General features: G+C 38.4%; 1 protein-coding gene across 2 annotated transcripts in view; it reads left to right on the top strand.

Moving 5' to 3' along the window:
- TTC39A (tetratricopeptide repeat domain 39A) overlaps positions 1-14,348 on the top strand; it is a 46,929-nt gene that overhangs the window by 11,819 nt on the left and 20,762 nt on the right. For both annotated transcript variants that reach the window (XM_052801781.1, XM_052801782.1), the window contains exons 3-7: positions 6,848-6,979; positions 7,673-7,749; positions 8,239-8,306; positions 11,225-11,289; positions 13,744-13,843. In XM_052801781.1, the coding sequence (XP_052657741.1) occupies positions 6,848-6,979; positions 7,673-7,749; positions 8,239-8,306; positions 11,225-11,289; positions 13,744-13,843 (442 nt within the window). The remainder of the gene's footprint in view (positions 1-6,847; positions 6,980-7,672; positions 7,750-8,238; positions 8,307-11,224; positions 11,290-13,743; positions 13,844-14,348) is intronic.

The raw sequence follows: 14,348 nt of genomic DNA, 5'->3' as shown, positions 1-14,348 counted from the left end.
CCCCCCCCATTTGCTCTATTTATTTTTAAGCCATCAGCAATTACATCACGCCTTCTTTCAGGCCACTGGAATATGAAACAAATAAAATTCATAGGTAATGCAGTAGTGTGAGTTTGATATACATCAAGGGTAACTATAATGAATACTAGGTATCTGCTTTGCTGAGGTATCGGCTTCAGTCTTTGATGCCAGAATCTGTAGCTTAACCATGTAAGTATACGCTGTGAAAGACATTCATGATAAATTGTAGGCTCAGATGTTTTAATAATACTGGTTTTATTCGCAGCAGTGTTGTTTTGTGTTTATATATCATCAGAAGATATCATAAAAACGGTAAGAAGAATAACTGTGTTTTCTTTAAATTCTGACAGTAAAGCCCCTGTGCCTCTCTGGAAATGCTTACTTAGTGCTTAGCGTAAAATAGGGGGATGTTTTATTGAAGGGGGCTCCAAAACACTGCAAAAGCTAGTGAGGCTGTGGGGGTTTTTTTCTGTAAATCCATTTTTCTTCTATTGCATATGATTTTCATTCAGCTTTTGTTGGGCCCTGCAGAACATATTTCATGAGCTGATGCTCTGGTTTTTTTACCTGACTGTATTCCACACTGCAAAACCATTTTGAAACTGATTTTTCATGTTAGCCTGTTGTTATGAGGAGGCCCTTATTCCTGTTGCCTTTGGCAGTGAGGGAAATACAGACTTATGATCTTTGCGAGTGTAATGCAGAAACAGGATGCTAAATTTCCCCACAGATGATATTCATTATGAACACGCTCCATCTCTTTAGGGAATCACAAGAGCTGTAGAGTGGGCACATATGGTAATACTGAGTATTTTCTTTAGGAGTCATCAGTTCCTCACTGTTGCCTTTTAGCATGCTGAGATTTGAAATTGGTTTTCACAGTCCATAAACATACTATTTTTGTTTAAAGAAATACTTTTTATTTTCTACATGCTTGTAAAGAATTTCGTATCATAGATTTTGCAGCTTTACCACTTATGTTGGAGGACATACTCTGCTCTGTATTACATTACTGCAGATTCACTAAATTACTCACATTTGGCTTCCACAGTAAGTGTATTTTCAACTGATTTGTACCATGTGTAACTGAGAGCAGATTTGGCAGTGTATGAGAGTTAAAATCAGAAGATCTTTCCTAGCAGCTTAAACATAAATAGTTGAGGATGGTGTCTAGACTTCTGTTGAGGTAAGCTCTTTTTTCCTGTTAGAAAAGCAAATCCATCATAAAGAAGAGATCTTGTTTCATAAAAAAATTCATGTTGTGTTTTTGCTTCATGTTACTTAACTTCTCTTGTTTCCTCAGCTGCCTTTTAGGTTTTAAAGTCAGTTTTCTTTATTATCATTAACCATCACTGTACAATAGTGGGCTCCAATTACCTTGTGGTTTCTGCAGTAAATTTAATTAAATTACTCCTTTATATAGATTATTCACACTAAGTCTAAGACCTCTTAAGAAATTCCTTAAATTCAGGTACCAAACACAGCAGTGATTTTCAATATTTAACCTGTTAACTGACAGTGAGTAAACTCAAACTTTCTAGTCACTAGAGTGGGGAAAAAAATGTCATCTTCCTTCTCAACCCCAAGATACATACGTAAATCGATTAAAAGCTGACTGGATTTTAGTTGTCATGTAATTGCAAACAGGTAATCATGAATTAAAGAGTTGATTCTTGTGAGATGTCCCTTTCCCTTCCCCAAGACAAATGTTTAATATTTTCATAATTATCCAGAAGGAAAGCATGACATAATTACCTGATAGTTTGCTGATGTCAAATCACTTGGGAGAATGGTAAATAATAAAGGTAAATTCATGACACAGAGTAATCTGGATCATTGGATGAGCTGTAGCACATATGTGTTGCTGCCTGCAGTATTATAAGAACAATATGAGAACGATTAATTCTGGGCAGTTGACTTTATTCTGAAAATAGTCTCCAAAAAGCGTTTGGTGTTGTTTGGTGGAATGTTAATTCTAGAATGACTGTGTTTCAAAGGTAAGTTCAATCTTTCGATGTGGGAGTATCTCAGGTAGGTGTGAAGAGATTATGTTACTGCTCTGCTAGCTACTTGTGAAACTCTTATTGCAATAGTGTAGTTCTGTGGTACTTATTTAGTATCACTGGAATTTTTAATATAAGCCCAATTTACAATAAAAAATGTTATCTTGTATATTTTGATTTTTAAAAAGTTTAAAGAGGTTACTAAGGAATGGAAGACTTTTGTAATGGCTGTCTTCATGGTGTGGTGAAATGTTCTCGCCCTTATAGAACAAAAACAAACATGAGGTTGTTCAGTGGGGTGGAGGAGCTTTCTCTGGGAACTGATCTAACAAATGTAGTGTGTGATTGTCAAACTGAGAGCGGTGAAAGAGTAAGGGGAAGCACATGGAGGTAGAGCAAAGCTCTAGACAGCATTTGGATAAAGATGGGGCACAGCTCTGCAGAAAGCTTGAGTTAGCTATTGTAAAGAATGTCAAGAACATGAGGAAGGTCATTATTTCTAGGTTTTTTTTTCTCTTTTTATGCCTGGAGTCTGGAAGAACACAACTGTTATAGGCTTTGTAAATAAATACATTGCTGCCAAAACCTGACTTAATTGTTGGTTTCACCTCCTAGCTGGAAGAACTTACTAGATTCTGAATGTTGGTGAGTGGCTTAGATCAAAAAGGCTCAGGGGTTCTCTTGTTGAACTGCAGCTTTTTGCCTTAGACCAAACTTAGACCATTCTGGTGGCATGTGGTAACTAGGGAACCAGGCTGGTGGCTGGTTAGAATGGTCTTTTCTAGTTGTAAACTTAATGCTAGTGTGGGGAGTTTTCATAGGAAACAGGTTTTTATTGGAAAATGTCAATTCCTAAAACTGGAGAGTTTCTATGGAAGCCCATGCAGTAGGTCTAGTGGGTTGTTTGAATGTTGGGTGGAACTTTTGATTAAAGATGAGGAAAGCCTTCAGGCCCCGTGTGACCACATTCTCCTGATGCAGTTTCGATTTGGGCCTTGATCTCTCATTCTTGGGTACGACTGGATGAACAGACTGTTGGCCGGTCTGTGGAGGGTCTTTTTTACTCTGTGCTGTTGGATTTGGTTTACTTGTTAGAAGCATCTCGATACTAAATCAGGGTATGGACTTGAACCTGAGGTTTCTGTAACCTGGTGATGCATGTCCTGCCTGCTGGATTACTGTGAAAGGATCCACAAAAAGATTTTGGGCACTGTGTTTTTCACAAAAAATACTAGCCCTTGGGTTAATTCCGAGGTCAAACCAAGCCAAGCTTTTTGCTTTTCATACTTCAGCTGGAGGGGAGAGCTGTCACCATCCTCACTTAGGTACTTGTTTTCAAGCAGGAATAAAAGCGTTCTCCAGTAGCTCTCAAGAAAGAGCAGTGCTACAAGATGATAATGATTGCACCGTAGTTGGAGAACAGGCATGTGGCATAACTCCATAAGTGCCTAAAGATATTACTTATAATCCTCTTATTCAGCCATGTGATACCAACTACAGCGATAAGTCATTAATCAGAATATTAGTTGTATTTATGTCATAAAGGCTTGTTAACTCCAACAATGTCCTGGGGAAAGTGCTGCTGAGGAATCAAAAGAAGAAAGAAAAAGCTATCAAGTTTCATTCTCTATCCAGCCATATAAAATGCAGGCTTTAAAGCTTCTGGCAATATGTCAGGATGTAACTGGCAACTTTAATTGTATGGTTAGTATAAATAGCATAGATAACTGTTACATGTGGTTGCATTTCTACCCGCCTTCCAGTCTCTGAAAAACAAGAGTAAATTTGAGTGTTGATAAATACCAGTTGACTAATAATAAACATTAATTATTATCTCCTTTAAATATTAGAAGCAAAAACAGATGAAACCATTGATTAGGGCAGGGGTGATTTGGTATCAAAAGCAAATTACTGGAGAGGGAAATCCCTCTTCACCATGTATATGTGAAAAGTATAAATTTTCCTTTTAGTGCAGTGAATTTAATATTTATCTGCTTTAATTCTGAAAGCAAATTTCTGAAATTTTGGAAGGGGACTATTTTAGTGCCTTCTCTGTGCTTTGAATTTGAATCTTTGGAAGGGTTTTATTTTAATAAATATGAGATGAAGTGTGTTTCTCTGCGCCCACTGAGGCTGATGAGTAATCAAATGAACAGGAACGCTTCATCAGGCAGCATTTTATGGTATGTTAATTTTTTTTCTACTTTATCAGTCTACTGAAAGAATCGTGATGTAGGAGGCCAAGACAGAGCTGTCCTGACTCCACTGGATTTTAAACTGATTTCCCTATTATCTGTCTGTTCTTCTTACTCACGTTGGAGATGAGATGGATGTTAGCGTAGTCTGGGTCTCATAGCACTTACAGCAGCAGGTGATTTCCCAAAATGGCTTCTCTGCTAGATTGGTTTAGATGTTGGTTAGAGCAGCTGGTTAGGTAACCTGTGGACATGGTGAGAGCAACTCAGAACGAAGGACAGCCACAAAACACAGACTGCAGTGGAATTAAAGATGTACACTGCAAATTTCTTCAGTAAAGCCAGCCCGCTCTGTGCCGTGTGTATTGGAAAAAGTAGCCCTTCGTTGTCACTATGAAGGCTGGCAAGGGAAGCACCAGATATCTGTGTAACACTATCTGCGTCAACACTAGGTATAATTTTAATCCCTAGATCTCAAAAAATATATATACAAAGAAAGTCAGGATTGTATCATCACTTGGATTTTTCTTTGGTGATTTTATTGCATAATGTAATTGAGAGGGGATTGCTTTAGATGTAGACAAGATTATTTTTTGGCTCTGGAAAACACTAACCAAATATCAGGGACTCTTGAGGATACTTAAGGGTATTGAGCAAAAGAATTAATGCATAATAATGTATGGATTGTTAGAAAACTTGAAGGGATCCAAGTCACCACGGTGAGTTATTAGATCATCGATTAATGTAGGGTTGTCTTAAGTTATCCTTAAAATGATCTTTCAATTCAATCCAGGTATCAAAATCTGGGGAGGCAAGTGTATTTCTAGGGGAGAAATTAAATAGATTGAGATGCCTTTAAAGTTTGACTTTTCCTCTTAAAACAAAACCACCGAATCAGAGTGGTTGAGCTTGGAAGGGACCTCCGGAGGTCACCGGCTCAAGCAGGGCCACCTAGACATGGCTGTCCAGGACCATGTCCAGATGGCTTTTGAATATCCCCAAGGATACAGACTCTGCAAGCTCTCTGGACAACCTGTGCCAGTGCTTGGTCACCCTGATAGTAAAAAAGTGTTTCCTGATGTTCAGACAGACTCTCCTGTGTTTCAGTTTGTGTCCATTGCCTCCGATTCTGTCACTGGGCGCCAATGAAAAGAGCCTAGCTCTGTCCTCTTTGCATCCTCCTTTCAGGTATTTCTATAACGTTATAGGAACCCCCTGAGCTTTCTCTTGTCCAGGCAGAACAGTCCCAACTCTCTCAGCCATTCCTCACAGGAGAGATGTTCCAGTCCCTTAATCATCTCATTGCCCTTTATTAGACTTTCTGGAGTATGTCCATGTACTGAGGAGCCCAGCGCTGGACGCAGTACTCCAGGTGTGGATGCACCAGTGCTGAGCAGAGGGGAAGGATCACCTCCCTCTGTCTGCTAGCAGCAACACTCCTCTTAAGGCAGCCCATTAGCCCCGTGCGCGGCAGGGGCACATTGCTGGCACACCACTTTCTTCTCGAAAGAAAAAGAGAATGAAGTGGCTCGTTTTGAGAAACAAACACCCTAAGTACACGTATTGGGAATAGGTGTACTGAGGGTGGAGATTTTGTTGAAAGGATATCCTTGTTTGACTTCAAGTATTTTTGAATATTCCCTGCCATGTAGAACTATCTGATCCATTCTAAAAGTGAAAACAATTGAAATAGCAATTGTTGCTCTTTAGCAGTATTTGTCTAAGTCGTGCTATTTGTCAGGGGTGGATTAGCAAGGTCTACAGAGAGTTTCTGTGGCAGGAATTCATGTGAGCTTGCCCTTCAATGTATTTCCCAAGTTGTCTTTATTGGACCTCTACACCTGAAGATATTTTGATTAATTTGCAGAGGATTATACCATACGTAGATACTGGCTGAATGCTGTAAATGTGTGCAATATATAAACCCTTCTTCTTGACAGAGGAAAGATGCTGGTGATGGCTGCATGTAGGAGTTAATTGTTTTCTTTGCACTAATGCCAAAGTTTTTGGCTTTCTGCAAAAGAGTCGCCATCTGAAATCCCACAGAATAATATTTAAGTTGAACAGATTGGGGTGGAAGGCTGGCAGAAGGGGAGAGGAGGAAAAAGCTGTAATGTTTGACATAGACTGGAATGTTTCTGGTGGGAAGATCTGTTTGAAGAAGATTCTACTTTGGCCATGGTTATAGTATTGTGTTACTTAATCTTCTCGAGTCTGTCCTGAGTAACTGTCCCAAATTAGAAGAATATCTGGATTTATGTCATGTGTTGTAGTATTGGTTAGATAACTCCATTAAAAAAAAAACCAACGATGATTCTGTTGTCCCTGAATGGTTAGCCATGTGGTTAATTCCTGTGCTTTATATATGTTAAATACCTATCTTCAGCTCAGAATTGGAACATTTTAGCACAGTTATTGAAACTGGAGCTGTAGACATGGTTTCCTGTACAAATCTCAATCTATTAGTGTTTCTTGATTGTTTTGCATGTACTTTGTGTTTGATTTCTAGTTAATTTAGACCTTGTTCCCATCAGGTTGATGCATTTCCAGAGTTGGATTTGTATTTGTTTTTTAAAATTAATAATATAATCAAATCAGCTGTGCTTTGCATCTTGTGTTTTCTTTCAGAACTAAAGATAGTATGTATCATGCACTAACTTATGCCACCATATTGGAAATGCAAGCTATGATGACATTTGATCCTCAGGACATACTGAATGCAGGAAACACAATGAAGGAAGCTCAAGCCACCTGTCAAAAGTAAGTGTGGAGCAATTCAGTCAATAAATAGTCCCTTCATGGGAAAGTTTTGAAAAACGTACAGGTTAAAAAAGGACATATAATTCCATAGAAATCATAGGAAAACTGAGGTTGGAAGGGACATCAGAAGGTCATCTAGTCCAGCCTCCTGCTCAAAGGAGGGTCAGTTATGAGGCCACATCACACAACTTAGGGTTTTCAGCAGTCTGGTCTTGAAAAGTTCAGTTTACTGCAATATCTGATTTTTCTTGTCGGTGAGATTTTTGTCATACCTGTAGCCCTGGTTCTGCAATGTCTGGAAGTTATTTACCATTTACAGACACTGCAGAATCTTCCCATTTGATGATGGTTGTACTGTGGCTAGCTGTCTTTTTGAGTCAACTGTGCTCCCACTTCTGTACACACATGCGCACGTGCACACATACGCACACACACAATAAATCAAAAAGCCCCCTTATCCCCTTCCTTCATCAAGACAAATTTCCGCACATGAAGGGTAAAAGACAGATCCCAGGAGGACCGTGTTGACTAAGTTCTATATGGAATGTGCTGAAATTTGCATATGTGGTAAGGTGACAGAGGGCTGGTGAACACTAGAGGTATGTTAGTGATTGTGTGGGTGGCCAGCTGAAAGATACTGTTCTGTGTGGTTGATGCTTCATGTTCAGAATGACCAAACTGACTTTTCTGCAGATTTAGGAAGAAATCTACAGTAGCTGATTCCATCAACAATCTTGTGCATAGACAAAGCCTTGAACACTTTACTGAAGGTAACGTTATCTCTAACATGCATAATGGGGTTTTTTTGCTGCAATTTGAACTGTGTAGAATTGTTCACCCAACGCATTTTTGCAGATTGTGAGTTCACTGACAAAATCGCTGATTTGGTATTTGCTGGATCAGTGTTTTGGCAATTGTTGCGTCACCACATCCAAAATCACTGGGTTTTTTGATTGCTGACTCAGCATTTCCAAAAATTGCAGGGTAAAGAAACACCTTGAAAGAAGTTTTGAAATGCCTAGAAGGTTCTAGATCCAGGAATTCCTCGGAAGCACCAGAGAAATTCTTGCAAAGTTTCTGTAACTGTCTGTCATTTCTGTTTGGAGTTACTTCAGTAGTGTAGAACTGAAACACTACAGCAAATTTGGAAAAGATTTTTCTCAGTTTGAGCTTTGTGATCTTATATTAATGGGCTAAGTGTTTTTTAATTACTTTTTGTCTGATTGATTTGTTTTCCTCCCCACTCCATGTGACACTAGAGGAAATCCATGCAGAAATTTGCTATGCTGAATGTTTACTTCAGAGAGCAGCACTCACATTCCTCCAGGTATGGATTCCTGTGTGGCTCTTTGGGGGGGAAGAAGTACACACCATACAGGTTTCTTTTCTTAAAATTAATGAAATGTTAGAAGACCCTAGTTTGACCTAATGGTGTAAGACTCTCTCATCTGGGCTAAATATGTATTTTATCTGGACTATCTGTTGATGAGATAGTAGAATGTTTTGTTATCCCTCATGATTATCTAAAAATACTTATCTCAATACACATAGCACTGAGTCCCCTATGACACCCTTCTCCAGTCCCTTTTGGGTGTGTGAAATGTAACCACAGTAAGCACAGATTTTCAAATACTGTGTGTTGAGATATTGGATTTAAAAAAAAAAAAAAAAAAAAAAAAAAAGAGATGGTCATTGAAGCTGTGCTATGCTGGAATGCACACGAGATTTTTGTTTCAGTCAGGCTGGTGTTTGCTTTCCCAAAACTGCTTTCTCACTTGTTTGTTCTTGAACAGCTATTATGGTCTGCATAGCTATTAGGCTCCACACATGCTTCTTGCTAAACAGTGCTGTCTGTCTTTAAAAGAAGGGGAGCTCTCCCTCTTCTTTGAATTTTATCTCTCTGTACTAATGAAGCTTGATTTGTTTGATGGTTCAACATCTGCAATATTTACTTGGGCTCCAGCTTGCAATTTAAATTTGTTAATCATAGTTGAAATAGCTGATTTTTCTTCTTGACTTGGCTGTACTTGCTGTATGACAGTGGGCCTCTTCATCTATGCAGAGGGGATAATAAAAGTCAGATTCACAAAGGGCTTCTGCTTCTTGGCTTAAAGATGCTGGTAGAGAATGAAATGCAGGTGGGTGATTTTATACTGTTTGGGAGTTGCCAGATAGGCTCTGATTTATGTTGCCTATGATAGTTTATGAACCATGTAACCTTTTTCAGCGATCTGCCATGCCCCTCTGTTAGAAACTATTGCTTCATAGCAAAACCAGTAGTCAGAATAGCTTCTTCTGAAGGTTTTTAGAGTGCTGATGATGGTGACTTTATGGTAGGATGATGGACTTCGAAATGGCCAAGGTGTGGCTACCTATTTCCATATTCCTTTGGGATCCTTTGGGATGACTAGCCTCCAGCACTGGGGACAGGTTGGGTGATATCTGAAGCTGTGGAAGCAAGGCTTTTCAGAACTTCTCCATTGTGCCTGTAAGAAAGGAGTGTTTTAAGCACTATTTTCACAGTTATCTGTTTTTTAAAATGTTTATAGAGACATGAGAGATTTAAGAGTAAGAAGATAATTTCTTGTCCTCTTCTGCATAAAGAATGTCTGTCTATTTGCTTCCTCTTCTATTCTGTCTTTAATTTTTCATGAACACATGAGCTGGTTTTAAGAATTACGCAAAGACACTTGGTTCCAACAGCTATTGAAGTGGGTTAGTTTTGATGCTTAATGTAAATGACCAAATCAGTTGAAAACACATAAAAATTAGTCTCAGGATTTTCAAGGGTTGCACTATTCTCACATTGGTTATCTCTGTTGTTGGTATCATGAATATTCTGAATTTAAACATTTTAAAACCATCTTCTTTCTTCTTTCCATTTTCCATTCAAAGGGAAATATAACTGAACTTTTGCATATGGTTAGGTATGCTGTACCACCCTACCCCACCCCACCCCCCCCAGCTGCTAATTAAAAACTGACTTTTTTCTACAGGACAAAACAAAACAGCATCACATTTTTCTGTGGTTATTTTGTTTGCCTGTGATTGGGATTCAAGTCTGTGGGGATATATCATCAGGAATTACATGTTCATTTATGGCGCGTAGTTTCTGTCCTCAATTATTCTTGATAACGTTGCTTAAGGATGACTGTAAAGGACACAGGCTAGCGGTGGTGTTGCAGGCTGCAGGAGTAAGCCCCTGCCCTTCAGTTCAGGCCATTAGGCTTCCTATACTAGTTCATAGAAAGCAAAGTCTGGAAGAAGTTGAACTGTAACTTTGATTGGATTGAGTTATCTTCCTGACTTACAGGAGGATGGAAAGCTCTTTGAGGCAGGTTCTGTCTTTTGTTTACATATTGATGAGCACAATTGGGCCCTGTTTCCTTAACAATAACAGTAAAACAACCAAATGTTCATCTAATGTATGCTATTTTCTCCACAATGCTTCATCCAGCCTCTTAAAGTACCATTACAGAAGAATCATCTGCTAAAACACATGTAGTCTTCCTATCCCAGAGTAATAGATATCAAAACAATCCAGAATGACAGATTATATACGATGAGTGAGGCAAGAAACTGCCACCAGAAAGTTATGAGGCTAAAGATTTCTGTCTTTGGGATACAACTGTAAACTAACAGTCCCCCAGATAAACTTTGCTGTATCTTCTCAGTTCATTATAGCTTGTAATGTAACATGGTACCATACTAGTATGGATCTCATAGGTACTTGAATATTCAGACCAGAAAGAGCATATCCTGCATAACTTTACTTATCCTGCTTACTTTTTAGGATGCGAAACTGTATTCTGTAGACACCTGAGGACAGGCAGTTATTTGTATCTGGTGCTGAGCCAGTAAATGTTCTTAACTGTGCTGAAGGACATCTTAACTGTGCTGAAGGACAAATGAGAGAAAGCTATTTTTTGAAACAGCCACAAATGCATGTACCTTAGGTGCCATTCATGAGTTTAGTTCCTGTGTTCTCTAATGCAAATTCAGGTGGTCCAAAGGTCACAAGGCCTCAACCAATCACAGAAGGCATCAAAATAAAGTGTATACATCTGAACAGAGTAGAAATATTTTAATATAGAAAGGAAATCCTAAATCCATGTATTGTTTCTCAGAGACTTATATTGTCTGTGTCATGATGGTTATGTTCAAGGCATGTGTTCATCTCAAGAAGACAATAGCTCTTTATAATGCTTCTAAGTTCATATTGCTAATGCGTTTCCTTTCTAACAGGATGAGAATATGGTTAGCTTCATAAAAGGAGGCATCAAAGTCCGAAACAGTTACCAAACATACAGGTAAGTCAGAGTGATGATGTGATTAAGCGTACTCTTTCAGTAAAAAGTGCTGCTGGTTGAATTGTCCAATTCACAAATTAATTACTGTTTTATTTATTGCAGCCTTTATTATGGGCTTTATGTCTATAGCCCTTCTCAGCCCACACAAATTCCTCCTTTGCATAACAAAGGACATTGATATGGTTGATTTGGATTGTAAAGATAGTGGACCCTAACCCTGTTAACTCCCAAGGCTTGCCTACTTCAAATACTATATCCTTGAAATTATGTCAAAAAATAACTGTTCTAGATGATGTAGTGCTCGTTGTGTCTGCATAGCACAATTTGGAGGTCTCGCAGTCATTAGGCATATGAAATGGCATTTCTTTGTAGTTCTAGCTGCAGCCTTTTGGGACATCAAAAACCAGTAGCTGAAGCATGCGTAATTCCGTAATAAATGTGTGCAACTAAAACAAAATTAAGAGACAATAAACTGAAGAGCTTGCAGTGGAAAGTATAAATGGCTTCAAACAAAGATTAAACAAAATTACAGGAATTAGGTTTATAGGGGCTAGTTATCATAGTAGAACAGATGCAGTCTCTCCGCGTCATGAAGTCCCTGAACAGTCAATTCCTAGAGGATGCTTTTCCAAGCATATGCCACTGTCTGAGTGAAATATTTGGTTAGCTGGACTCTTAATCTGGTTAAGTATGGCAGTTGTTCTACTCTAAAGGTGCATGCTATTGAAAATGATAAGCAGGGCTGCTTATCTGAACTGACAATATGCCCATTACTTAGTGTCTATAAGTCAAAAACATCTGCTTAAGCAGATCTCTTTTCATCCAGGAAGTTATGGAGAGCTACTTTTCAACATGTGCAAAAGGTTTTGAAGTGCAGTAGTAAATTCTAAAAATTACATTAAAATATACACCATAGGAAGCATACTCAGTTATGCTAAATAAATTAAGATCAGCTCTAGTATATGTAAAAACAAAGGGTTTTTTTGTGGTAATAACAACTTGAATATTACTAAAACATGTATTTTAACAAAGAGAAGGTTTGGATGTAAGATTGGCAGTTATGATTTTTGTTCTGTACCTTTGATGTGGGAGGAAATAATTATTTGCAGTTTTGGTGAGAGCGTTGTGCAACAGGTTATAGAGAAAAAAATGAAATATGGAAATCAGACTTTATTTGCTTTGGTTGATCAATATTTTTTACAACGTAGTTTCTGATATAAAAAGCCATCTTTTCTTTCCCTGCTGTCAGCAGTACTGCTTGATAATCTGCAACAACAGCAACCCTGAAAAGGCAGGAGGAGTAAATGTTGCAAAGATACAATTTTTAAAACTCTCTTTCAGGGAGGAAAGGCTACCATACACTGTAAAAAAAGATGGAATGAATAAAACAATAGTTCAGAATGAAACATTTGCTTATTGTCGGTGAAGAAAAAGTATCAGAAAACTTTCCCAGTAGGACAGACTTATATGAATAATTTTAAAAAGTGAAAGCTAAATATACAAAATATTTTGTTTTATTTTAGGACTTTAAATTTGGACTCAGAACAGCCACAAAAAGTCACGTGTCTAGCAGACACAAACAGCATCCAGTCCAGGTTCTCCAGAAGTATACTGAAAGGGAAGGAGATGACAGTGTCCATTATTTGTGTGGGTTGAAGGCAACTCTAAACACAGGTCCATTGTAAAGGCTGCAGTTACAGTGAATAGTCCTATATCTGTTGGCAACAACCAGCAGATAAAAACATGACAGCCTGAATACAAGTATGTGGCTATCATAAAACAGTGTTTTTCTTCTCCTAGTAATTAACAAAATAAACTAAAACAATAGTGTGAAAAACACATAACTATAGAAAGCTTGGAGACAAAACAGGTTCAAATCCAGCTGGATTACACAGGGAAATAAAGGGACACTACAAAGTTGAGATCTATGAGAGTTAGAAAAATAAGTGGAAAGTAATTTCTGGTATACCTGCTCATATCAAAATATTTCTTACAATTGTCTTTTCCTATATATAACAAAGTGTTCTTTTGAATGAACATGCACAAAAAGGGAATACCTAATCCAGGAATTAGTGAAACTCAGATCAAATTTGCTAATTTAAATTTAACTCTCCTGCACTGCCCCATCATCTCTTTTTGCAGTAGTAGAGATTGGTGTTACCCGCAACAGCCATTGCTGAAACATTTTCAGGCAGAAACGTGGTTGCAAATTGACTTTGTCTTTGACAGGAATTAATCTCCAGGACTCCATATTTTTTAATCAATAGTAATGTGACAGAAATGATTTGTTGATAAATGCAACAAAATGTTGTAGGTGGTGTCTGCCTGGGTGAGGTGACAAATTGACCTTTTTTGAACTACTATGTAGTTTAAGGTAATTGGGTTACTTTCTTACGGAATTGTAATTAATCATTTTATTTAATGACAACGTAACAGAATCTTGTGCATTTTCAGGGAGCTGGACAGTCTCATACAGTCTCCACATTATGTCAAAGGAGAGAACCATCTTCATTTTGAGGGAGGTGTAAAACTTGGAGTTGGAGCATTTAATCTGGTATGTAGCAACAGTTCTTCTCTTGAGCTGAAGTCCTGCAACTTTCTGGAAATGATCTTAACTTAAATACCTGAGAAATTCCACTGACATCAGTGTTAATAATAATACAGTTAAAATTAGGTATGTGCGCTGACACTTGCAGGATCCCAGTCTCTGGTCTAAGAATGTCAGATAGTAAAACATGTTAGAAATAACGAGACTAATACCCACAACGTGGGCAACACTGCTTTGTGTGTGCAGACCCACTTACACATCCTCATGGGGAGATTATCAACTGAGAAATTATCTCATCTGACATGGGCTAAGGGCATGTTCTTTGAGAATACAGCTGAGTGCCTGTGCCCAGCTTCCAGTAAGGGTGTTCATTAGCCAAGTGACCAATATTTGGGAGGTACTTGGAGGGGAAGGTGTTACAGTCTCATGAGAAGGGACCCATGGGGATGGGGCCCAGGAGAAGCCTTGCACAGAAGCAGCGGTTGCCTGTGCTTGTTGACTTCCATTTACT

This window comes from Harpia harpyja, chromosome 11 (assembly GCF_026419915.1).
Source record: "Harpia harpyja isolate bHarHar1 chromosome 11, bHarHar1 primary haplotype, whole genome shotgun sequence".
In the NCBI taxonomy this organism is placed as follows: domain Eukaryota; kingdom Metazoa; phylum Chordata; class Aves; order Accipitriformes; family Accipitridae; genus Harpia; species Harpia harpyja.
This window is presented reverse-complemented; position numbering and strand designations above follow the sequence as displayed.